Here is a 27,764-nt window from a genome sequence, read left to right on the forward strand (position 1 = left end):
AACTTCAAGCATCATTGTGCATCAATTCACTCCTGATGATTGTAACTAAGGAATAAGCTGGTCTCCTCTCCCCCTTGGGCAAAAAAAAAATATTTACTAACTCGGAGGCTGGCTTTGTGAAACCAGTTACACAATTGTATCAGACTGGCTGTTTGAAGAACCTTGAAGAACTGCCACTTCCTCTTGCGAAGACTATAAAACTTGCTGCCACCAAAATTAATCAAACGTTCTAGAAGATGGATGAAGATGGATATATGAGTATAGACCCAACTAAGAGAGAACATCCCTTGCCAGCCGTTAAAGGAAAGAAAGGTAATATCTTATAGCTATTTATTTTTCCTTATTTTACTCTGCATATCGGCACTAAGTTGTTTTTTTTTAAAAGGGAAGTCAAGTAAAAAAATGAAAATGAATCTGGTCCCTGTTGTTCTTGGAGGAAAAAAAAATCAGAGACAGTGAATTCTAGTTCTGCCTTAGCCATGAAAACCAGCTGGGGGATTTGGGGCTGCTTACTTTCTCTCAGCCCAACTCACTACACAGAGTTGTTGTTGTGGGGAAAATAGCAGGATGAAGGAATATTAGATATGTTTGTCACCTTGAGTTGTTTATAACAGTAATAGAGGCAGGGGGGTTTGTTATTGTTATTTTATCGGGTTTTTAAGATGTATTTTAGTATATGGGCATTTATTTAATCTTGTTTTAACTTTTGTAATTTTGTATTTTTATTCTTGCCCTGTTCACCGCCCTGAGTCCTTCGGGAGAAGGGCGGTATAGAAATATTATTAAATTAAAATAAATTAAATATTAAATAAATGTATCAATTACATCCAGAACCTAGAAACTAAAGCAGAGATGTTGGTTGGCTGGCAAGATAAACAACAGAGCTTTTAAAAATGGCAATAAATCTCATTTCGTACAATGGAACAAAATTCTGGAAAGATAAAAAACATTTTTACACTTTACAGAATTACAGAATAACAAAGTTGGATTGGACCTTGGAGGTCTTCTAATCCACTTCCTGCGTAAGCAGGAAATCCTATACAATGACAGACAAATGGCTGTTCAATCTCTTCCCACAACGTCTGGAGGCAAACTGTTCCACTACTTCATTGACAGGAAATTTCTCCTTAATTCTAGGTTGGATCTCTCTTTGATAAGCTTCCATCCGTTACTTGCCCTCAGGTGCTTTGGAGAATAGGTCAACCTCCTCTTGTTTTGACAGCCCCTCAGATATTGGAAAACTACTATCATGTCGCCTAGTCCTTCTCTTTGTTAGAGGAGACATATCTAATTCCTGCTACCCTTCTTCATATGTTTTAGCCTCCAGTCCCCTAATCATCTTTGTTGTTCTTCTCTACACTCTATCTAGAGTCGCAACATCTTTTTTATATTGTGGTGTCCAAAACTGGAGCTGGTATTCCAGGTATGGTTTTACTAATGTAGGATAAAGTGGTAGTAACCTTCATGGGATCTTGATGCTATCCCTCCTTTGATGCAGCCTAGGACTGGATTGGGGTTTTTTGGTGGCAGCAGCACACTGCTGGCTCATACTTAAGTTGTGGTCTGGTAGGACTCCAAGATCCCTTTTACAGTTTGACAACTCATCATACGAGTGGAACACTAATATTGCACTCTACTCGCACTAGTGTATTACTAGCATGTATTGTCACTAGTATCATGCTGGTGGAAGTCGTACGACAACTTGTCATGCTAGTGGAATTTTTTATAGAATGAATTTCCCATATTAAGTTTCCTTCTCTCCCTGGCACAGCATTGTATAACGTGTTAGGTTTCTTGTTTTGCAAACTGTGCTTCAGAGAGATCAAGTAATCCCATTCTTGCCCCATCAAACTGTCTACATACAATATTGTTTTCCTCCTTCTCCCTCACCTAATGATCTAGTAATCCTAGACAGAAAAAAAAGAAAACTGGAGAAAAAGGAATACAGATTCACATCCACATGACTAGAGTTCTCTCAAGATAAACTTCCATACTTCAAGATTATAATTTCATATATGTGGGAGGAAGAGTAGTCTGCAAAAAAAGGTTTACATTCCTTTTCCAATCATTTTTGTTTTATAAAAATAGCAGATTGAAGGGAAGGCTGCATATGAAGCAACTTAACAGACTTCTCCCACATTTTGAGTATTTAAAAGTCTAATTTGTCTTCCTTCATGTGAACGGAAAATGAAGCTACTGTGTCCCATGATGTACTTTGTTGGCGCTGCCTGGAGAGAAGTTCTAAGTGGGAAATACCAGTTTTTAATATCTGTTCCAATACGTGTGTGGTATCTACTTAGGGTGGGTTTGCTTTTTCCTATAGAGCAGATTATCCCAATCCACTAGACATGATGGATTGCTAAGATTTTATGAGTAGAATGGCATTGTCTATAATCATTTACTGCAAGAAAAATATTGAAGTGAATATTGTAGTCTGATCAGGCTACATTTAGAGAAGTGAGCAACGAAGCAACTTTAGAGAAATACCTCATTTATATACCAAATGTCTCTTACTTTAATAATACATGGTCTTTTATGTATTTTTAATATTCTGGATTTACAAGTCTCATGTTCATCTCTGAGGGATTTCCCTGGAGCTCATCTGCTGGGATCTGCCCAGATCCTCTCAACCACAGGAAGTTGTGGTCAACATACCTTCTCCTCTCTGCTCCCTGTTTTCCACAGCTGTTCTCTTTGGGCACCAGGGGAGTGGGGCTGTTCAGGTGGGCTTGCACCTGATCCACAAGGAACCCAAAGGTGCTGTTAAAAAAGGCAACTGGACTTTGTTTGAAGACATTTCACTTCTCATCCAAGAAGCTTCTTCAATTCTGAAGAAGCTGAAGAAGCTTCTTGGATGAGAAGCACAACGTCTTCAAGGAAAACAAAGTCCAGCTGCCTTTTGAAAAAGCACCTTGGGGACAACCAGGACGTGGATGGTTGAGAATCTCTATAGGCAGAATCCACTAATCCCCTTCCATTGCTGGTCTTTCCTTAACACCATTCACCAGAAGTGGGCTCAGAAATCTGGACAGCAAATTTTAGGCTAGCAGACTGCTTGAAGGACAGATGCATTGCAGGTTAACATGACCGTCTAGAATAGAATAGAATAATAACTTTATTGTCACTTTGAATATACACTAATCGACATACATTAAAATGAATTTTTTGTTGCATACAGCTCTCAAAGGGTCACCACCTCCGATATGTTGTTGTTAGTTGCGAAGTCTATGGACCGTGACCCCATGGACAACGTTCCTCCAGGCCTTCCTGTCCTCTACCATCTTCTGGAGTCCATTTAAGCTCACGCCTATTGCTTCAGTGACTCCATCCAGCCACCTCATTCTCTGTCGTCCCCTTCTTCTCTTGCCCTCAACCTTTCCCAGCATTAGGCTCTTCTCCAGTGAGTCCTTCCTTCTCATTAGGTAGCCAAAGTATTTGAGTTTCAACTTCAGGATCTAGCCTTCTAAAGAGCAGTCAGGGTTGATCTCCTCTAGGACTGACCGGTTTGATCGCCTTGCAGTCCAAGGGACTCGCAGGAGTCTTCTCCAGCACCATAGTTCAAAGGCCTCAATTCTTTGGCGCTCAGCCTTTCTTATGGTCCAACTTTCACTGCCATATATTGCAACTGGGAAGACCGTAGCCTTGACTATAAGCACTTTTGTTGGCAGGGTGATGTCTGCTTTTTAGTGTGCTGTCTAGATTTGCCATGACTTTCCTCCCTAGGAGCAAGTGTCTTTTAATTTCTTTTTTTTTATTGAAAAGTTTTAAAATACATTTTATCTTTAACAATCCCCCCTCCCCCCACCCCTACCTATCCCTCCCTACCCCTCCCCCCTTCCCCCTCCCCCCCCGACTTCCCAGAGCTAAGTACAAGGTATAAAAACAAAGAACAATCATAAACATCCATATGCTACCAACAATAAATTCTTAAATCTATCACTCTCTAGCTCATATAAGATAACTACAAACAATACTAATATTACATATAAAAAGAAAATAAAATAAAAAGAAAGACTTATTCAAATGCTAAATGAAACTTTTTAGTCCCATATTCGTTCTGGATATATTCAATCCATTTTTTCCACTCCATAATATAACGTTGTTGCGAATGATCTTTCAAATAAGCCGAGATCTTTGCCATTTCCGCCAGGTCAGAAACCTTTAAAGTCCATTCTTCTATAGTCGGCAGTTCCTCCTTCTTCCAATATTGACCTATTAAAAGTCTTGCTGCTGTAATTAAATTCAACATCAACTTAGTGTCCACAACAGTAGCATCTGTAATTATACCCAACAAAAACAATTGCGGACAAAACTTTATCCTTTGCTTGAAGATCTTCTGCATATTCCACCAAATTTTTATCCAAAAAGCCTTAACCTTTTTGCAGGTCCACCATATGTGAAAATATGTTGCATCTTCGCCACCACACCTCCAGCATTTTGGCTGATAATTCGGATACATACTTGCAAGCTTTTTAGGATCTAAATGCCATCTATAAAACATTCTATAAAAGTTCTCTCTTAGGTTTTGAGCTTGTGTAAATTTTACGTTCCTCACCCAGATCTTTTCCCATGTGTCCATTGTAATAACTTCTTGGATATTCTGAGCCCATTTTATCATACAATCTTTAACAAGCTCTGTTTCTGAGTCAATTTCTATCAATGCAAGATATATTCGTTTGATATGTGCTGGACCCTGATTTCTAATTTGCTTTATCAAATTTTCGTCAGTCATTGCAAAACCAGTTTTCTGATCTTCTTTCCACCTGGCCCGTAACTGAGTATATTGAAACCAAGTTTGAACAATCTTCTCATCTCGCAAGAGGTTATACGATTTTAAACACCAGACACTTCTTTCCAAGCTTAAAATCTCCTTATACGTAGTCACATCATGTTTGAAACCAACATTTATGTTTTCTATTGCGTGTTTTGGAATTGCAGTCTAACTTATGTCTATACTTCTTCCAAACTCTCAACAATGCCTGTCTTAGAATATGCACTTTAAATACATTATCTACCTTCTTATCATACAACAAATATGCATGCCAGCCAAATAACAAGTCGTGGCCCTCAAGATTTAATAATCTCTCTTGTGTCAAATTAATCCAATCACTTATTCCTGATAACGCAGCAGCTTCATAATATAATTTAAGATTAGGCATTTTGAGACCACCTCTTTCACGAATATCTTGCATAATCTTAAGTTTAACTCGTGGCCTTTTCCCTGCCCAAACAAATTTATTGATACCCCGTTGCCATTCTTCCAAATTAGAATCTTTTTTAAGAACCGGTATCATTTGAAATAAGAATAGAAATTTAGGCAGGACATTAATTTTCACTGCTGCGATTCTTCCCAGCAAAGACAATTGCAATTTTTCCCAACTCTCCATTTCTTTTTGAATTTTTCCCCATAATTTTTCATAGTTATTTTTATATAACTTTGTATTAGAGGATGACAAAAACACCCCCAAATATTTGACCCTTTTAGCAATCTCAAATCCAGTTAATCCTTCTAAAAGAGCCTTTTGCGATACTGTCATATTTTTGGCCAGAATTTTAGTTTTTTGTGCATTAACTTTAAATCCAGAAACCTTCCCATATTGCATTATTATCTCCATCAGGTCCACAACAGAGTTTTCTGGCTGGGTCACTGTAACAACCAGATCGTCTGCAAACGCCCTCAATCTATAATCCTGATCTCTAATTTGTATACCCTTAATTCTTTCCGAATTCCGTATTTTTACCAGTAATATCTCCAATGTTAACACAAATAATAAAGGCGATAACGGACACCCTTGCCTTGTGCCCTTCTCAATATTACATGCTTCAGTCAAACTATTATTTTTTTTTTTTTTTATTGAAAAGTTTTAAAAATACAGTTTTCCTTTAAAAAACCCCCTTCCCCCTCCCTACCTCCCCTCCCTACCTCCCCCCTTCCCCCCCCTCCCCCCCTCCCTCCTCCCCCCCCACCTCCCCCTAACCCCCCTCCCCCCCCCGGACTTCCCAGAGCTAAATACAAGGTATATATATATAAAAAGGCAATCATAAACAACCATATACTAACAACTATAAATTCTAAAATCCATCACTCTCTAACTTATATAGGATCAAACAAAACTTAGCATTATTAAATATATATAGAAGACAAAATAAAAAAAGAAAAAAGAAAACGAAAGAAGACTTATTCAAATGCTAGATAAAACTTCTTGACCCTATACTTATTCTGGATAAACTCAATCCATTTTCTCCATTCCATAATATAATGTTCTTGCGAGTAATCTTTCAAATAGGCCGAAATCTTCGCCATCTCTGCCAAGTCGGAAACCTTTAAAATCCACTCTTGTATAGTCGGCAGTTCCTCTTTCTTCCAATATTGACCTATCAAAAGTCTTGCTGCCGTAACTAAATTCAGCATCAACTTAGAGTCCACAACTGTAGCGTCAACAATTATTCCCAACAAAAAAAATTGCGGACAAAACTTTATCCTCCGTTTAAAAATCTTCTGCATATTCCACCAGACTTTTATCCAAAAAGCCTTGACCTTTTTACATGTCCACCATATGTGAAAATATGTTGCCTCTTCATCACCACACCTCCAACATTTAGGCTGATAATTCGGATACATACTTGCAAGCTTTTTAGGATCTAGATGCCATCTATAAAACATTTTGTAAAAGTTCTCTCTTAAACTTTGAGCTTGAGTGAATTTTACATTCCTCACCCAGATCTTTTCCCACGTGTCCATTGTAATAACTTCCTGAATGTTTTGGGCCCATTTTATCATACAATCCTTAACAAGCTCTGTTTCTGAATCGATCTCTATCAATGCAAGATATATCCGTTTAATATGTGCTGGTCCTTGATTTCTAATTTGCTTTATCAAATTTTCATCAGTCGTTGCAAATCCATTTTTTTGGTCTTCTTTCCACCTGGCCTGTAACTGAATATATTGAAACCAAGTCTGAACAACCTTCTCTTCTCGCAAGAAACTATATGATTTCAAGCACCAAATATTCCTTTCCAAACTTAAAATTTCCTTGTAAGTAGTCTCATCATGTTTGAAACCAGCATGTATATTTTCTATTGCGTGTTTTGGGATTGCCCACAATGGTATCTTGCTGCTTAACTTATGTCTATACTTCTTCCAAACTCTCAGCAATGCCTGTCTTAAAATATGCATCCTAAACACAATATCTACCTTCTTATCATACAACAAATATGCATGCCAGCCAAACAACAGATCATGGCCCTCAAGATTTAATAACCTCGATTGTGTCAAATTAATCCAATCACTTATTCCTACTAGTGCAGCAGCTTCATAATATAATTTAAAATTAGGCATTTTAAGGCCACCTCTCTCACGAGTATCCTGCATAATCTTAAGTTTAACTCGTGGCTTTTTCCCTGCCCACACAAATTTATTGATACCACGCTGCCATTCCTCCAAGTTAGAATCTTTCTTAAGAATCGGTATCATTTGAAATAAGAATAAAAATTTGGGCAGGACATTCATTTTCACTGCTGCGATCCGTCCCAACAAAGACAATTGCAATTTTTCCCAACTCTCCAGTTCTTTTTGAATTTTCCCCCATAACTTTTCATAATTATTTTTATATAGCTTTGTATTAGAGGGCGACAAAATCACCCCCAAATATTTAACCCTTTTAACAATCTCAAATCCAGTTAATCCTTCTAAGAGAGCCTTCTGCGAAACTGTCATATTTCTAGCCAAAATTTTAGTTTTCTGTATATTTACTTTAAATCCAGAAACCTTCCCATATTGTGTTATTATCTCCATCAGGTCCACAACAGAGTTCTCTGGCTGGGTCACTGTAACAACCAGATCATCTGCAAATGCTCTCAATCTGTAATCCTGATCTCCAACTTGTATCCCCTTAATTTTTTCCGAATTCCGAATCTTAACCAATAGTATCTCTAATGTTAATATAAATAACAAGGGCGATAGCGGACAGCCTTGCCTTGTGCCCTTCTCAATATTACATACTGTTGTCAAACTATTGTTAACTATAATTCGGGCTTCAGTCAAACTATTATTAACTATTATTCGGGCAGTTTGTTTTTGATATAATGCCCTAATTGGTTGCAAAACTTTATCCCCAAAATTCATTTTATCTAAAACTTTCATCAAAAATTGCCAATTCAATTGATCAAAAGCTTTTTCAGCATCTAGAAAAATTAGCGCCGCAGGGATCTGGTTGTTCCCCTCCAAAAACTCTATCACATCAACTATATGCCTCACATTGTTTTTCATTTGCCTACCACTAATAAACCCAGTTTGATCCCCATGAATCACCTGTTGCAGAACCCTCATCAATCTGTTAGCCAACACCTTAGCAAATATCTTGTAATCTGTATTTAAAAGTGATATCGGTCTATAGTTTTTTACTTGAGTAGCATCTTGATCTTCCTTCGGTATCAAAGAGATAAAAGCAGTTCTCCAAGACGGAGGCACCTTTCCCCCTCTCTGAATTGTCTGGAACAGTTCCTTTAACGGCTTTATCAACTCCAATTGTAAATTTTTGTAGTAAGCCGCAGTCAAGCCATCCGTACCTGGCGCTTTATCCACCTTCAATTCCTTAATTGCTATAAGAATTTCTTCTTCTGTTATCAATTGATTAATCTCCTCCTTTTGTGCTTGCGTAAGAACCGGGATGCTAGCATTCTCCAAATATACATCAATGTCTTTTTCATTAATCTTCTCCTTAGCATATAATTTAGAATAAAAATCCACAAAAGCTTCCTTAATAAGATCCTGTTGAAACACAACCTTTCCCTTATATTCAATTTTATCTATATTAGAAGCCCTTTGCTTTTTCCTTAGTCTGTAAGCTAGCCATCTACCTGGCTTATTAGCATTGCAAAAAGTATTATGCCTAGCAAACCGTAAATTGGTTGCCACTTGATCAGCCATCAACTTATCAAATTGTCCTCTTAATAGGTTAATAACCTCCTTAGTCTTCACATCCAATGGGTTCACGATTAGGGCCTTTTCTTTTTCCCTAATTTCATTCTCCAGTTCTTTCCTTCTAACTTCCAAAGTACGTCTGCATTTATTATTCATATATATCAACACCCCTCTCATGTAGGCCTTGCTAGCATCCCAAACCATGTCCATAGAGGTATCCTTATTCATATTAATTTCAAAGAAATCCTTCATCTGCTGTTTACATTCTTCCACATTTCTCTGATTTCTAAACAAATTCTCATTTACGCGCCACGAGCGCCTATCCCTATTGTCCTTATTGATCTCTAACCAAACTGGACTATGGTCAGAAATAGTTCTTGCACAGATCTTTACCTTCTTAATCCTAGAAAAAAAATCATTAGTCAGCAAAATAAAATCAATCCTGGAAAAAGATTGATGTCTGTCAGAAAAAAAGTATAATCCTTTTCATGTAGATGTGTGTCACGCCAAATATCTAGCAGTTCCAGATCGTCCTTCATTTCGAAAAAAGATTTAGGCAATCTGGCATGACACGGAACACGCTTAAAAGAACCAGCCTTATCCATCTGTACGTCCAAAACACCATTCCAGTCCCCCATAAAAATAAACTATTTGTAATCCAATTGGGTAACCTTTGTGTGAAGTAAACTAAAAAAATCAGCTTGTTGTTGATTAGGAGCATACAGTCCAACTAGAAGCGTTTTTCTACCTTCTAACAGCAAATCTATCATAACATATCTTCCTTGCTTATCTGCTTCAATTAATTCCGCTGTTAGAGTACTTTTAACGTAGACAACCACTCCATTTTTCTTATTCATCGCGGAGGCAACAAATTGCATGCCCAACCTTGAGTTCGATAAATACTTTTGGTCCATAACCCTAATATGCGTTTCTTGCAAACATATAACATCAATCTTAAATTGTTTTAAATATTGAAAAACTTTCTTTCTTTTCTGTGGTGAGTTTAATCCATTGACATTCCAGGTTAGGAATTTAGTCGCCATGCTTGGCGCCCCGAAGCTTTTGGAGCACATCTTCAATGGCCCCTGTAACTTCTTTGGGCCGCGCTCCTCCCACAGCTTCACTGTAAGTACGCTTTGAAAGTTCCATAAACTTCTGCTGATCTTGCTCTTGTACTTGTCTTGCTCGTCTTAAAGCGGCACGCGTCAACCTCTGCTCTCCAGCAACAGCCGATGAAACTGTAATTTGATCCCCTCCAACACCGTTCTCCTCTGTCTGTCCCCCTTCAGCATCTTGAGATTTTCCCTCTCCAGATCCCTTTGCAGCTTCCAAGAGTGATAGAGGGGTTGCTTTTAAAACATTGCTGTAGAAATCACGCGCCTGAGCCACGGTAACCAGACGATATCTTTTACCTTCGTGCATCACCACCAATCCGACTGGAATCTCCCATCTAAACTTGATATCACGTTGCTTAAGTTCCTGTACAAGAAATGCAAAATCTTTCCTTCTCCTTAAAATCTTTGGAGGAATCTCTTTTAGAACCAGGACTTCTTGCTCAGCAACCACAACTTTAGTATCATAAGCAGCTTGAATAACTTCATCTCTAGTTGCTCTCTTTGTAAAATAGACCACCACATCTCTAGGTAGCTTCCTCTGCCTTGCAATCCATGAATTAACACGAAAAATTTTATCCATGCTTCCCTCTATTTCAGATGCTGGCTGGCCCAATACTGCTTCCAAAGCCTCAGAAATCAGCTGCTTTAAGTCTTCTTTAGGATTCTCTTTTAGGCCCCTGATTCTAATAGCATACTGCATCTGATGGTACTGGACAAGGCTCAATTCTCCGTCCATTTTATCCCTTAAATTTTCGTTCTCCAGTACCTTTACTTCTAATATAGAGTTCTTTTGACTAAGATCCTCCACTTTTTCATCCAAACGTTGCACACATTCAGCCACGCTTTCAATTGTAGACAAAATGTCTACCCTCATTGCACTAAACTTCTCTTCCATCCTCTCCTCCATTGCACTAAACTTCTCTTCCATCCTCTCCTCCAATTTCTCCAGTTTCTCCTCCAGCTTTGCCATCTTATCATCCATCATTTCTGACATTACCTGGGATTGCTTTGCAAAGGCATCTTGTAAGTCCTTAAGCGTCAATGCCACAGGAGGTGCAGGAGGAAGCAAAGCTTGCAACGATGTCTGTTGCACCGGGGAAGTTCCCGCACTCCGAAGAACTTTAGAGGAAGATTTAGCCGCCATCTTTCCCACTTTCACTTGTTGCGTACTTTCACTTTAAAGCTATAAAATCCATTGAGCTAGGGAGTAGAAATAAAAATCCACTTCACCTTGACCTCCTGTACTGCTCTGCCTGCTCCTTATTACTCAAAAGTCTTTCCTTCTGGCAGGGGTGGTCGCAAACGCCTGGCTCTGCTCCAAAAATCCCGGAGCAGAGACGCTGAGCAGCTAGGAGCAACCCAGGCTTCGGGGGGGCTCAATCCTTCAGCCGCCCAAACTTTCAGCTCAGGCGGCCCCGGAGAGCTCAACCCCTACCTGGGGCCTCACCCCCTCCTCTTCTCCCAAGGAGGGGGCTTCAAATCCACCTAAACAGCTGATCGGCGCTGTTTTCGGTGGATAAACACAGCTGCGGAGCGGACAGCCCGAAAACGGCTGTCTACGGCGCCGCCGCCACCGGAAGTGTCTTTTAATTTCTTGGCTGCAGTCCCCATCTGTGGTGATCTTGGAGCCCAGGAAAATAAAATCTGTCACTACGCTACATAAATATGACATAAATAAAATAAAATAATAAAATAAAATAAAATATAATATAAAACAAAATAAAATAAAATAAAATAAAATAATAAAATAAAATAAAATATAAAACAAAATAAAACAAAATAAAATAAATAAAATAAAATAATAAATAAAATAAAATAAAATAAAATAAAATAAAATAAAATAATAAAATAAAATAAAATAAAATAAAATAAAATAAATAAAATAATAAAATAAAATAAAATAAAATAAAATAATAAAATAAAATAAAATAAAATAAAATAATAAAATAAAATAAAATAATGAAATGAAATGAAATGAAATGAAATGAAATGAAATGAAATGAAATGAAATAATGAAATGAATCTGGCAGTGGCTTTAAAAACATCTTTCCTAGGAAAGATTCAAAGAACACATAACTCATCCCCTTAATTTTTGTTTCAGAAGCTGCATCTGCCTATAATACCTCCTCTCTGTAGAACCTGAACTCAAGACAGTGAGGTGCTAGCCATGAATAAGGAAGCAAAACGTTCCCCTCTCTAAATTACCCTGTGCTCTGTAAAATTATCTTCACAGACACCAACCTAAGGATCACGAGTTGTTCTTTCTGGTCTTGACAAAGGCTGCTATCTAATTTTTTGTCATGTTCTTATCTCTGGGCTCATTATGTCACATGAAGCCTTTCTAAGATATTAGTAAAAAGGCAAGCTATTTAATGCTGAGTTGGGAAGCTTGGCTGCATTTTTTTTTAAAATAAGCTTCTCTAAATGAATGGTGTTAGTGTTTTGTTATTGTTGTTGCTTCACTTTGTGCTTCCAGACGCACACAACAATGCACACGGCACCCCTGCCTGTTTTATTTTCTAACTGAAACATCCTTTTAAGGTAGACTGGGCTGAGGGAGGGAGTATGATCAGGTCACAGTCACTCAAATTTCTGTGGAGGATTTCAACCTATTCAAGGCCTTTTATATATATATATGTGGACTAGCAATATATATTAACATTTCAGCTAGATCAGTAAAACATAATAAAATATAAATGTCAAGATGTGATGCCTTGGCTAACGGATCTCAATGGTAAGTGATACTATAAAGGAAATTGAATGGTGTGGTAAATGTGGTTGGCAGGCATTCAGCAAGCTAAGCATAATTTTCAAGAACAACTGCTCCCTATGCCTGAAGAGAAAAGTTTTCGATCAGTGTGTGCTACCTGCTCTAACATATGACAGCGAAACATGGACACTAACCTCACAATCGATACAAAAGCTATGAGTGGCGCAAGGAGCCATGGAAAAATACATGCTCGGCATTACAAGACAGGATAGAAAGACCTGCACGTCGATTAGAGAACAAACGAAAGTATACAATAATATCATCAAGAGAGTAAAAGAGCTGAAAGAGAAATGGGCTAGTCACACAGAAAAGAAAATGGACAGCAGGTGGGCCAAGGCAGTCATAGAACAGATCCCACTTGATAAAAAGCATCCACGAAAGAGACTTAGAACAAGATGGATTGACGATATCAGCAAGTATTGCGGGCCCAATTGGCAAAAGAAAGCCCAAGACTGTATTGGTTGGAAACATGTGGAAGAGGTCTTCATCCTACAGTGGATGGAACAACAGCTAAAATGATTATGATGATTTTTATGTACTGGGCTCTTGTGAAATACCACGTGGGTTGCTGGAGCAGCTAACGGCTCTTCAGCAACCCAGACTACAAGTCTCCTGTGTTGCAATTGGCTATCTCCAGGCAGCAATGGTTGATTCAAACCTATTGGCTGCCACCTAGGGGCTAGACTATATATTGCAGCTAGTTGCAGCCATTTCCCCAGTAGAGTTCCAGCACAAAATAAATAATGAGTTACTCTGTACTCTGTTCCGCATCTTCATTCCTGCGCCAAAGAACCCGCTATTTAACAATGATGATGAAATGTCAAAAGGATCCATGTTCAAACTCCAATGTCTAATCATTGAAGCACAGCATCGTTTATATTTAAAAAATCAGATAGTGGACCGGTATGTGCCCTGAGCTTACAGCTGGTCACAATGTGACCTACAGTTTGACGTGGGATCCCACAGTCACACTTAGGGGAGGATACTATACCCCATTTATAAGAGTCCCAGCAGATGCTGTGTGAGGGGCGAATCCTATTCAGGGCTGTCCAGAGCTGAGGTGATTGTTCAAAGCTTGGCACCTTTTTTGTGTGTGGGGTCATTCATATGTCTTCCTGTGTCTGGGTGTTCAGCCACCCATTTGGCTTTCCACTGGGAATTGTTGTTAAAGTTACAATACTTCACGTAAATTAAGGAACGGGTGGTGAACTTCACGATTCCCTTCCAATCCCACAGATCCTTCGATGAATCCTCTCATATGGAAAATTCTGCTTGGCATTTCGACTGTAGGAAACGTGGCCCTGGCTGTGCTTTTGATTGTTCTCACTCTTCCAGGTAAGGAATGTTCTGCTTTGTTCCTTGAACCTGTCATCATTCTCTCCGGCCACCCTATACAGGTAGTCCTCGACTTACAACCACAACTGAGCCCAACATTTCTGTTGTTCAGTGAGACATTTGTTAATAGAATAGAATAGAATAGAATAGAATAGAATAGAATAGAATAGAATAGAATAGAATAGAATAGAATAGAATAGAATAGAATAGAATAGAATAGAATAGAATAGAATAGAATAATGACTTCATTGTTACTCTGAATGTACACTAATCGACATACATTAAAAGGAGATTTCGTTGCCTTCAGCCCTCAAAGGATCACCACCTCCGATATACATTGCATAAATAAGACAAAAATAAATAAATAAATACAGAATTATGCATATAACCACATATATTATATGACACAGAGAAACAACAGTTAAGTGAGTTTTGCCCCATTTTATGATCTTTCTTGCCCCAGTTTTTAAGTGAGTCACTGCAGCCATTAAGTTAGTAACATGGTTGTTAAGTGTATCTGGCGTCCCCCATTGACTTTACTTGTCAAAAGGTCGCAAAAGGGGATCACATGACCACGGGACACTGCAACCATTGTAAGTGTGAACCAGTTGCCAAGCATGTGAATTTTGGATCACGTGACCATGGGAATGCTACAAAGGTTGTAACTGTGAAAAACGGTCATAAGTCACTTTTTCCACTGTCGTTGTCACTGAATGGTCACTAAATTTTTATTTATTTATTTATTTATTTTAATTCCATTTATATCCCGCCCTTCTCCAAAGACTCAGGGCGGCTTACAAGCTTAGCAGTAGCCTTCATTCTATGTATATGCCTGCTTATTAGGGCTTTCATACATCCCCCAAGCGGCATTATTACAAAGTCAGCTTAATTGCCCCCAACAATCTGGGTCCTCATTTTACCTACCTCGGAAGGATGGAAGGCTGAGTCAACCTTGAGCCTGGTGGGACTCGAACCTGCACTAATTGCAGGCAGCTGGTGTTACTTAAGGAGGCATTAGACCACTGCTCCACCAAGGCTTCTTGACTGTTTTAAGTCAAGAACTACCTGTAGTGGTTAGAATGTAGTACTGTAGGCTACTTCTGCTGACTGCTGGCTGCCAGCAGTTTGGCGGTTCGATTCTCACCATCTCAAGGTTGACTCAGCCTTCCATCCTTCCAAGGTCAGTAAAATGAGGACCCAGATTGTTGGGGGGGGCAATAGGCTGACTTGGTAAACCGCTTAGAGAGGGCTGTAAAGCACCATGAAGTGGTATATAAGTCTAAGCACTATTGCTATGTAATTTAATTTAATTTAATTTAATATTTGCATTTGTATACCGCCCTTTCCCTGAGGACTCAGGGCGGTTTACAGGGAATTAAAATCAAAACATACAAAAGTTAAAACCAATTTAAAAAGCATTAAATTCACCCTGTACATTAAAACCCCAGTTAAAATTTTCCCCTCAGCCTGGGCCCGAGAGCTCAAAGAGCCAGGTCTTCAGGCCCCGGCGGAATGATCGGAGGTCGGGAGCAGTCCTCAGCTCTACTGGCAGCTGGTTCCAGAGGGCAGGCGCTCCCACTGAGAAGGCCCTATCCCTGGGTGTCACCCGCCGGCAATCTCTCACCGGCGGAACCCTGAGCAGACCCTCCCTGTGGGAGCGCACTGGGCGAAGGGCGTTTGATGCCGGCAGCAGGTGTTCCCTCAAATAACCCGGACCCAGGCCATGTAGGGCTTTATAGGTGATAACCAGCACCTTGAATTTCACCCGGAGGGCAACCGGAAGCCAATGCAGCTCGCGGAGTAGAGGTGTTACATGGGAGTGTCGGGAAACCCCCATTACAACTCGCGCGGCCGCATTCTGCACCAGTTGAAGCCTCCGAGTGGTCTTCAAGGGCAGCCCCATGTAGAGAGCGTTACAGTAGTCCAAACGGGAGGTCACAAGCGCATGAGTGACTGTGCGTAGGGCGTCTCGGTCCAGATAGGGACGCAACTGGCGCACCAGGCGAACCTGTGCAAAAGCCCCCCTGGTCACGGCTCCTATGTGATCTTCAAAATTGAGCCGTGAATCCAGGAGGACGCCCAAGTTGCGAACCCTATCAACGGGGGGTAACACCTCACCCCCCATCATTAGAGGTGGAATAACTTGGTTAACCCGAGACGCCGATACGCACAGCCACTCAGTCTTGGCGGGATTGAGACGAAGCCTGTTTCTCCCCATCCAGACCTGGACCGCCTCCAGGCACCGGGACATCACGGAGAGGGCATCACTGGGTTGGTTCGGGGTGGAAAGAAAAAGTTGGGTATCATCAGCGTACTGGTGATACCCCACCCCAAAACCACGAATGATCTCGCCCAGCGGCTTCATGTAGATGTTGAACAGGAGGGGCGAGAGAACCGACCCCTGAGGGACTCCACAAATGAGAGACCTCGGGGCGGATCTCTGCCCTCCTGTCAACACCGACTGCGAGCGGCCCTGGAGGTAGGAGGAGAACCACCGTAGGACGGTGCCTCCCACTCCCAACCCCCTGAGACGCCGCAGCAGGATACCATGGTCGATGGTATCGAAAGCCGCTGAGAGATCTAATAGGACCAGGACAGAGGAGCAACCCCTGTCCCTAGCCCTCCAGAGATCATTCACCAGCGCGACCAATGCCGTCTCCGTGCTGTATCCGGGCCTGAAGCCCGATTGGTACGGGTCCAGATAATCAGTTTCCTCCAGGAACAGAGGGAGCTGATGCGCCACCACACTCTCAACAACCTTCGCCAGGAAGCGAAGGTTGGAGACTGGACGATAGTTGTTTAAAACAGCCGGGTCCAAAGCAGGCTTCTTGAGGAGGGGTCTCACCACCGCCTCCTTCAAGGTGGCAGGGAAGACACCCTCCTTCAAAGAAGCAGTTATCACTGCATGGAACCAGCCTCGTGTTCCCTCCCGAGCCGCATAAGCTAGCCAGGAGGGGCACGGATCCAACAAACAGGTGGTGGAGCTCAGTCTCCCCATGATCCTGTCCACATCATCAGGGGAAACAGGGTCGAACTCAGTCCAGATAACGTGCTCAAGACCGCCTGATTCCTCCACATCAGACTCTGCCCAGTCAGAGTCCAAGCCGGTCCGGATCCGAGCGATTTTGTCCGTCAGATGATGTAAGTGCAACTCATCTGCTAAACAGGAGTGATGTAGACAAATAATGGTGATTTTCCATCAGTCCGAGTGAAGAATATATATTACACTGCATACATCACTCATAATGTGTGAAATTGCAGAGGGTAAGGGAGATAGCAATAGCATATACTGCTTCACAGTGCTTTGCAGCCCTCTCTAAGTGGTTTACAGAGTAGGGTATTAGCCCCAATAATCTGAGTCCTCATTTTACTGACCTTGGAAAAATGGGAGGCTGAGTCAACCTTGAGCCTGTCAGGATCAAACCCTTGGCAGTCAGCAGAATTCGCCTGCAATACTCCATGAAGTTATACTGTGCCCCCACGGTTCCTTCAAGATGCACTTGGAAAAAGATAGGGCAGATCTGTTTCCACATTGACAAGGGGAAAAACATGGCTTAGGTCCAAATCAGAAGAAAGTATGTGATTAGGCAGACACCTCCCTAATTCACATATATATATATAGATCATATCTCATATTAAAGGTAAAGGTAAAGGTTCCCCCGCACATGCGTGCTAGTCGTTTCCAACTCTAGGGGCCGGTGCTCATCTCCGTTTCAAAGCCAAAGAGCCAGCGCTTGTCCGAGGACGTCTCCGTGGTCATGTGGCCGGCATGACTAGACGCCAAAGGCGCACGGAACGCTGTTACCTTCCCACTGTAGTGGTCCCTATTTTTCTACTTGCATTTTTACGTGCTTTCGAACTGCTAGGTTGGCAGAAGCTGGGACGAGTAACAGGCGCTCACTCTGTTACGCGGCACTCGGGATTCGACCCGCCAAACTGCCGACCTTCTGATCAACAGGCTCAGCGTCCTAACCCACTGAGCCACCACGTCCCTTTCTATCTCATATTAGAGAGGATTTATATGAGATCACATGAAGTTAGATTGGGCTTGTCACTGTGAGCTTCCAGAGATCTCTCAAGATCTGGTTTTGCCAGCAGCCCCTGGAATCCCAGGGAACAGGTGAACTAGTGTAATATCTCTTTGTCTATTGTTCTTTGTCTTAGCTTGGTTTTTCTACTGTTTAATGTATTTAATCACTGTGGACTCCCTGGTGCTTTCTAAGCTTGATTGTTTCCTAGCAGACGTTTCATTACCCAACTCGGTAACATCATCCATGTTAGAAAGTGAGGTTTGCATTTTGTTTATATGCAAAATGGCTTTCCTTGTCAGTGTTGGTGGGAGTGCTATTAACTGCTGTTGATCATTATTAATGTATTATTATAATTCATTATTAATATAATAATAATAAATTTTTAACAGTTAACTCTTTTTTTAGTTCTGTTTTACACCACGCAGAATCACTTGTTTGGGAGACAGGCAGCTGTATAAATTGATTTAATAAATAAATCATATTTGAGATGATTTAACCCTAGACAAGAGGAGCGGTGATTCAGTGGCTTAATGCCACTGAAGGTGGTCTCAGTTCTGGCAGTTCGAGCGTGGCCAGGTGAACTCGCTTCAGCTTCTGTCCACCTAATACAGTCGAAAGCATGTTTTATGTAAGTAGATAAATAGGTACCACTTCAGTGGGAGAAGAGCTGGTGTTCTGTGCAGGCAGGCAGTTTCCTGACAGCTCTGAATCTTCCCGATTGCAGTGCCCACCCAAGGAGGCTGCAGGAAGAGCCACTCGCTTTTCTCTTTGGTGTACTTCACCCCCCTGTGGCGCACCTTGGGAAGCGCACCAGCATGTCTTTGCCAGGGCTGGTGCCTTAGCAAGCCAAACTGCATCTCTGTAATAGCATTGTGATTTCCTGGCTACTGTAACAACATCATACGATGAATAATAATAATAATAATAATAATAATAATAATAATAATAATAATAATAATAATAATAATAATAATAATAATAATAATAATTGCACAGTCAGCCAGATGTTCAGACTGGATTTGGCATTTTTATCTACCTATTGAGTCCTTACCAAGGACCTGGGACAGGCAGATGTGGATGTTTGATGGTATTACAGATATTGTCGCAGGATGGAAGCAGTTCCTAGTAAGGCTGCCTTTTGCAATTGACTAATGGTGAATTGGTCAATGCCAGTGGTGTTCAAGTGGTGTTCCAGTTGTTTTGGGATTGCACCGAGGGCGCCTATTACTATTGGTACTACCCTTGCTTGCCTTTGCCATAGTCTTTCTATTTCTATTTGTAGGCACTGCTACGTCCACTATCCAGACTTTTTTGTCTTTCTTATCAACAATTGTTAAGTCCGGGGTGTTATGTTGCAGGTGCCTGTCTGTTTGAAATTATTATTATTATTATTATTATTATTATTATTATTATTATTATTATTATTATTATTATTATTATTATTATTATTATTATTATACCAGGTGATGCATGAATTGAGAAGAAACAGCTAGAAAAAATAACACAATATTGTGATTTGCAAATTGAAGTCAAGTGGCTATGGAAGAAGAAATCAATGGTTGTACCAATAGTTATAGCAGCCCTTGGAGCAATACCCAAAGGGCTGCCTAGATACATGGAAATTTTGAACTTATTAGATCTGAATATCCTGACTTTGCCAAAAACCACCCCACTTGGAACTGCCTATATACTCAGATATTACCTTAACAGCTCTTAGATTCTTGGTTAGGACTTGAATTGTTAAGTATTTACCAGTCCCAGACTGTGAATCAAATTGAAGATAAAACATAACAACGGCAGCAGCAGCAGCAACAATGTCAGATGCTACCTTAAGAGCTCTTGGGTCTTTGATTAGGACTCGAACTGTTAAGTATTTACCAGTCCCAGACTGTGAATAGAATTGAAGATTAACCATAATGCTAGACAAATGTAGTTTGTGATGTTTTGCTCTTATTCATGCGGGTTTTCTTTTTAAAATAACTCCTTAAACCATCCCCCAACAACAAAACCTACAAAATTCCAATGTTTTCTATTAGTTGAGGCGTTTGTGTGTGTGTGTGTGTGTGAGAGAGAGAGAGAGAGAGAGAACCAGGATGAATTATCACATAGGTATTTATTTTGTGAATCAGAATAAATTATCTCGGATGGCGTCCACGCTCTAAAGTTGACTTATTTCTTAAGCTTCACAGAAATTCAGTGAACCGAATCTTCCATCAAAGGCAATCCCCAGTTGCATGATGAATTGTTTTCCTTGCCGATCGGCTAAGGACAGTGTAATAGGTAAGCTCTGCTTTTTCCAGCCTGAAAATGGGACTCTTTTCGTCTCCACTTTCAAACAGATGCCCCATAAAATTCATATACTGGTACATGTACTCCTCGACTTGTAACTATAATTAGGACCAGAATTTCTGCTGCTAAGCAAGGCCATTGTTAAGTGAGCCATGCCTCATTTTTGACAATTTCTGCCATGGTCGTTAAGTGAATCGCTGCAGTTGTTCAGTGAATCATGTGTATTAAGCAAATCCAGTTTCCCTCACTGACTTTCCTGAAGGTGGCAGTAAGGGTCAGAAAAGGTGATCACGTGACCCTGGGACATTGCAACGGTCATAAGTACATTCAAGCAGCTGAATTTTGATCATTTATTTATTTATTTATTTATTAGTTGAATTTATATACCGCCCTATTCCCGAAGGACTCAGGGCGGTTCACAGGGCAAATCATGAGGATACCACAACAGCCATCAGCAAAGGATTTGTCATAAATCACTTTTTTCATTGTTGTTGTAACTTGGAACGGTAACTAAACAAATGGTTGTAAAACAAGGGCTACCTGTAAATGATTTCAAGAAATACACTTTGTTTCATTGACAGGGCCAGAATATTTTTAATGGAATCCTGTTATGGCCCAGTGAGGTTCCCTATCAAAATGGGCAGAGAATTGCAGAATAAAGCAAGGAACACCTGGTGTTCAGATTTTGCTGAAGACCTATAGGACTATATCAGGGGTTGGCAACCTTGGCTCTTTTATGACTCGTGGACTTCAATTCCCAGAATTCCTGAGCCAGCATGGCTCAGCTTGGAAACTTCTTCCTTTCCCCTCAGCATGGCTGTCTCAGGAATTCTGGGAGTTGAAGTCCACAAGTCATAAAAGAGCCAGGTTGCCTACCCCTGGACTACATCAACTGGTCACTTCTCTCTGTAGTAACTACACTCTGCTCTTGCAGTGAGCCTTGCTAGACAAATGGGCATCCAATTGCCACATGAATTAAGCCCGAAGAAAACAGGGATCACCCATCTGGGGCTGGGACCATATTCCCCTGCCTGGTTTTTCTGCCTGAAGTAAGAAAACAACTTGCTCACAATTTTTCTCCCTTTGGGCATAACCCAGCAGAAAGTGAAAGGCATTCTTCCAATATTAATGAATTACCTGGGAGTGGTGCATTTCCAGGTGAAACAAATTCAGATATGGATGTATTTTGGACTTATATCCCATATCTCAACCCTGTTATTACAAGTGATCCTCAACTTACAACAGTTCATTTAGTGAGAGTACAAAGTTACAGGAAGGCCTGGAGGAACGTTGTCCATAGGGTCACGATGAGTCGGACACAACTTCGCAGCTAACAACAACAACAACAACAAATTTACAATGGCACTGGAAAAAGTGAGTTATGACCATTTTCACACTTACAACCATTTCAGCATCCCCATGGGTCACGTGATCAAAATTCAAACACTAGGCAACTGACTCATATTTATGACAGTTGCAATAATATCCCGGGCCATATGATTCCCTTTTGTGACCTTCTGGGACAAGCAAGGTCAATGGTGAAGCCAGATTCACTTAACAACCATGCCGCTAACTTAACAACGGCAGTGATTCCCTTAACAAATGTGGCAAGAAAGTTCATAAAGTGGGGCAAAACTCAGTTAACAAATGTCTCACTTAGCAACAGAAAGTTTGGGCTCAGTTGTGGTTGTAAGTCAAGGACTATTTATAACAGTGATGGTGAACCTTTTAGAGACCGAGTGTCCAAACTGCAACCCAAAACCGACTTATTTATCGCAAAGTGCCAGGGCTGCATCAGCATTGTGGTGCCCTCAGGGGGTGTGCGGGGCGTGGCCCACTGGGTGGGCGTGGCTGCAGTGGTCATGGCAGACTGGGTGAGTGTGGCTGGGGCCAGTCCCTTGCCATCTCCGGAGCATCCCTGGGGGGGCCAATGCTGTTTGCTCGCTCACTTCCTGCCCTGTCGCTTCCAAATGCCATGTGCTCGCTACTCTGGCGAACTCTGCTGGGGCAATGGCACGCATGCCCACAGAGAGGGCTCTGAGTGCCACCTCTGGCACGAGTGCCATAGGTTCGCCACCACTGATCTATAACAAACTCACTTCCTGAGTGTGGGATTTTATAAAGCCTGAAGGATGAGATTTTAGGAGAGGAAAAGTAAATGAACCTTGGCGTGGAGTGTGTAGCCTCTCTCTCACAAACACCAGGACAAGCCAGAAAATCCTGGTTTGAGATCTCCACTTTCTCTCTTGAGTTCCAGGGTGTCTGTCTGGAGCCAGTTTTCTCGATGAATTGGTAGTAGCTAAATAGGTAGTCATGCGGATGGTCCCTAAGTTTACGACCACCACTGAGCCAAAAAATTCTGTTGCTAAGCGAGACAGTTGTTAGGTGAGTTTTGCCCCATTTTACGACCTTCCTTGCCACGATTGTTCAGTGAATCACTGCAGTTGTTAAGTTAGTAACACAGTTGTTAAGTGAATTTGTTTTCCCCGTTGACTTTGCTTGTCAGAAGGTCACGAAAGGGGATCACGTGACCCTGGGACGCGGCAACCGTCGTAAATATGAGCCAGTTGCCAAGCATCCTAATTTTGCTCACATGACCATGGTTGTAAGTGTGAAAAACAGTTATAAGTCACTTTTCCCAGTGCCTTTATGTAACTTTGAACGGTCACTATGCGAATGTTGAGGACTACCGTACTATCACCACGTGGTTACTGAATGGAGGGATTTCCCCATCCCTGGAATTCAGGTAGAGCAGAGGATTAACCATCCTTAGTAGAGCAGATCATTTCAATCAATGGCTCAGTTTTCTCCTTTTGAGAAGAAGGCTGGCAAGGCCCAAGGAGATTCTGGATGAGTAATGCTAGACTACACACACACACACACACACACACACAGAGAGAGAGAGAGAGAGAGAGAGAGAGAGAGAGAGAGAGAGAGAGAGAGAGAGAGAGAGAGAATCTTTATTTTAATAAATTACAACTAAGGGCAGATGTGAAAAAGAGTGCTAAACATCAAGTTTACATGGCATATCTTTATACTAGTTAATATTTATTAATCTGAGCAAATGAAGGAAGGGAGAGTGGGAACAAAATTGAAATGACAATCAAATCTGCAGTGCAAGGAAAGAGTACCTCTTAAAGCCAAATGTCTGTTGAATCAGCATTTATGCAATGTACGTACGGTAGATTTTGCAGAATGGACATGATTTGTAGATAATAGATGCAAACGATGTATACATTTAATTGCATAAATTATGTGACTTCATAACACGCAACAAAGATGTTTTTGCTTTCACTGCATTAAAAGGTGTATTGCTTGGGAGCAGAAAATAAAATGAATTTTAGTTTATGGAGCCAGAACAACCCCTATTTGAAATTATACTATAATTAAACTCTTTGAGGTACTTGTCTATAATTTCTTGGCTAAATTTACCTTGCTCCCATGGCTTTCAGTTAGAAAGCCTTCATCGAATAATGAGCTAGGATTCTTTTTTTTCCTCCTAAACCAACTTGCTTTTCTTGAGGACTAGCCGCCAGGTTTCCCAGGGATCAAAGAAACTTTTAACTTCTTTTCTTCATGGATCCCCACTAGAACAGAGTACTTGTTTGAGAAGGATAGGATTACCAGCTTACGAGCAAGCCTCTTGGTCTATTTGAAGATATGATTGCAGCGCAGTCCGGCCACCAGCTGTAATATTTTTACTAATTAAATAAACTAAATGGCATTTAATAAATGGTAATTCCTTCTCCCCCACAACTTTTCTTCCTTCAACACAGCAAATCTGACTCTGGATCCAAACACAGCTCATCCCCAGCTCTACGTATCTCCTGATTTGAAAGGTGTGAGGTGGAAAGACATGAAGCAGGCTGTGAACAGCAGTCGTCTGAGATACGATGTAATGGCCAGTGTCCTGAGCCACCAAGGCTTCAATTCTGGGAAGTTGTGCTGGGAGGTGGAGGTGGTAGAGGGAGGGGAATGGTGGGCTGTGGGGATCGTTAGGGAGTCTTCCAACAGAAACGGGCCGATTCTTCTAGATTCTCGTGGGGGCTACTGGGGAGTCCAGCGAATTGAGAAACGTTATGAGGCGATCACCCAGCCCAGGACAAATTTGACATTGTGCCATCCCCCCAAAAGGATCCGAGTTTCTCTGGACTATTCGCAAGGCCTCTTAGCATTTTTTGATGGTGACACGAACGCTGAAATCTTCGCTTTTCCAAAAGAAAATTTCAATGGAGAGAAGGTTCACCCGTGGTTCTTGATCTACAAGTGGAATGGACAGCTTCTCCTTCACCCGTGACACAGTGGAGCAATGGGCTCATCGCCTCGGAAGAGCTTCAGACCATCTGCCTTCAGCTCTCCTCCACTCGTTCTGTTTCTCTTTCTGTTTCTTCACCCCATTTCTCTTTCCTTTGCCTTCGATTTCTTTCTTTTCCCCCTATCGCCATTCCCAAATAGCCCCTCCTCCATAATCACCGTGATCTCTTCTAGATCAACAATTTCCTGAACTGCAATCATTAGCTATGCTTCAAAGTAAATAAAAAATAATAATAACGAAAAAGAACTGGAGGCATAAATCACGTTCCTATCTCTCTCCTGAATTTGAGGATTGTGCTGAATACTTATTTTGTGTGGGGTCCTTGGTGTTCTCTGAGCTTGGTTGTTTTCCCGCAGATGTTTTACTATGCAAACCAGGTAACTTCATCAATGCTAGTGATGCGCTGGTGATGTTACCTAGTTTGGGCAATGAAATGTCTGCAAGAAAACAACCAAGCTCAGAGAGCATCAAGGATCATTTCAACCCTGAGTTACAAATATTTATTTTTATTTTTTTTATTTTAATTTCATTTATATCCCGCCCTTCTCCGAAGACTCAGGGCGGCTTACAAACTTAGCAGTAGCCTTCATTCTATGTATATGCCTGCTTATTAGGGCTTTTTCACACACACCCCAAGCGGCATTATTACAAAGTCAGCTTAATTGCCCCCAACAATCTGGGTCCTCATTTTACCTACCTCGGAAGGATGGAAGGCTGAGTCAACCTTGAATATTCTCCTTTACTGATACTTATTTATGGACTGGGGGGGGCATGATGGCTCAGCAGTCAAAGAGGCTGGGCTTGTTTGCTGGAAAGTCAACAACCCAGGTTTCAGGCCTGAGCACCATGCAATGGGGTGAGTTATTTGCCCCAACTCCTGGCCACCTAGCATTCTAAAGCATGCAAGTGCGAGTAGATAAATAGGTACCACTTCAATAGGAAGGAAAAAGCATTTCATGCACCTTAATGTACAGTCATGCTGGCCACATGAGCACGGAAGCATCTTTGGACAATGCTAACTCTCTCAGCTAAGAAACAGAGATAAAGCACCATCTCCTAAGGTCAGACACGACTGGACAGGGGAAACCTTTGCCTTTTTTTATAGACTAATACACAAGATATTCCCTTGTCTTTGAAAGCTCAGCTGCCACCCCATCACTCAATCATGTATCTTGGGGCCACCAGCTCTCTTTATTTTTATTTTTATTTTTTTATTTTAATTCCATTTATATCCCGCCCTTCTCCGAAGACTCAGGGCGGCTTACAAGCTTAGCAGTAGCCTTCATTCTATGTATATGCCTGCTTATTAGGGCTTTCACACACACACCAAGCGGCATTATTACAAAGTCAGCTTAATTGCCCCCAACAATCTGGGTCCTCATTTTACCTACCTCGAAAGGATGGAAGGCTGAGTCAACCCTGAGCCTGGTGGGATGCGAACCTGCACTAATTGCAGGCAGCTGGTGTTACTTAAGGAGGCATTAGACCACTGCTCCACCAAGGCTCTTTATGCTGCTGATAGCTCCTGGTCTCAAACTTTCAGCTCTGGTTCCATTATCTGTAAGTCAAAGCGAGCGTTCTCAGTGGAGGAATATTGGCATAGAGAACTCTGGACCCTTCCTTCTCTTATCTCTATCCCCTTTTATATATTAATATTACTGCTGCTACTAGCCAGATAACTGGAGTCAAATATTTATGGAAGGATAGAACCCCAGATGTCTTTAGATAGCAATAGCACTTATATACACCCCGTAGTACTTTACAGCACCTCTGGGCATTTACAATGTCAGCTTGTTGCCCCCAGCAATCTGAGTCCTCATTTTACCACCCTCAGAAGGATGGAAGGCTGAGCCAACCTTAAGCTGGTTAAGATCGAACTCCAGGCTGTGGGCAAAGTTTGGCTGCAATACTGTATTCTAACCACTGTGCTACCACAGCTCACTTAGATGCTCAGCAACAGAGAAGCACAGAAGTTTAAGCACAGAAGTGAGGCCATACTGGGAAACCGACAGCCAGTTTGGTGTAGTGGTTAAAGTGCTGGCTCAAAAACCAGGAGACTATTACCATCTATGGCAGACATGTCAAACACAAGGCCCGGGGGCCGGATCCGGCCCGCGAAGTGGTTTCATGCGGCCCGCGAAGCCATCCTGGAAACAGTGAGGGAACGGCCCCCACTGCCTTGGCCCTGGCCCAGAGACCCTCCTCCTGCCAGAGACCCTCAGATCTGTCCCACTCCTGCCCAGGCCCCCATAGGCACCCTTGATGCGAATGATGTAGAGCTGGCCATGCCCACCCAGTAGGCCATACACACTCTAGCCATGCCCACCCAGTAGTCCACGCCCACCCTGGCCACACCCACCCGGCCCCCTGAGGGCAACCACAATGCTGATGCGGCCCTCAATGAAATTGAGTTTGACACCCCTGATCTATGGTGGACGTGCGATAAAGCAAGAAAATATTGGAGTAGGATTTCAATGTTAATACAGAAAATTCTTAAAGTGAATATAGAAAGAAAACCAGAGATTTTACTCTTGGGGCTAATGGACAAAGACCTGGAAAAATTATATATGGAACTTTAATGTTATATATGTTGACAGCAGCAAGATTACTCTACACTCAGAAATGGAGGGCCACATCGATTCCCACAACAGAGGAATGGTTACAAAAGCTGATGGAGCTAGCAGAGATGGCCAAACTGCCTGCACTGATTAAAGAAAAGAATACGGACACTTTTACCGCCATGTGGAAATCACTTCTAGAATTTGTGCTTGAGGTGGGGGGGGGAAATGAAATTTTGATTGTGGGTTTTACCAATTAGATAGATTTGATGTTATCGAAATGACTAGTTTATATTATTTTGTAAAAGTAAAAAGTTGAGGTTTGAGGTTGATACTCTACTTTGCTGCACCAAAGGAAGTCGGAAGTCAATGCCTTTTTTTTCTTCTTTTTTCTTTTCCCTACTGCATTTCCCCATCTTTTCCACTAT

At 41.5% G+C, this 27,764-nt stretch overlaps 1 protein-coding gene across 1 annotated transcript; it reads left to right on the forward strand.

Moving 5' to 3' along the window:
* Nucleotides 1-236: 236 nt before the first annotated feature.
* On the forward strand, nucleotides 237-24,760 carry LOC308661329 (butyrophilin subfamily 1 member A1-like; the record flags this gene model as incomplete). The annotated part of the gene is made up of 4 exons (XM_081316252.1): nucleotides 237-312; nucleotides 14,045-14,143; nucleotides 20,356-20,454; nucleotides 24,240-24,760. 4 exons carry the CDS (start codon nucleotides 237-239, stop codon nucleotides 24,758-24,760), a joined length of 795 nt encoding a protein of 264 aa, XP_081172378.1.
* Between the last annotated feature and the right edge of the window lie 3,004 nt (nucleotides 24,761-27,764).

This window comes from Vipera berus, assembly GCF_964194415.1.
Source record: "Vipera berus genome assembly, chromosome: 2".
NCBI lineage: Eukaryota > Metazoa > Chordata > Lepidosauria > Squamata > Viperidae > Vipera > Vipera berus.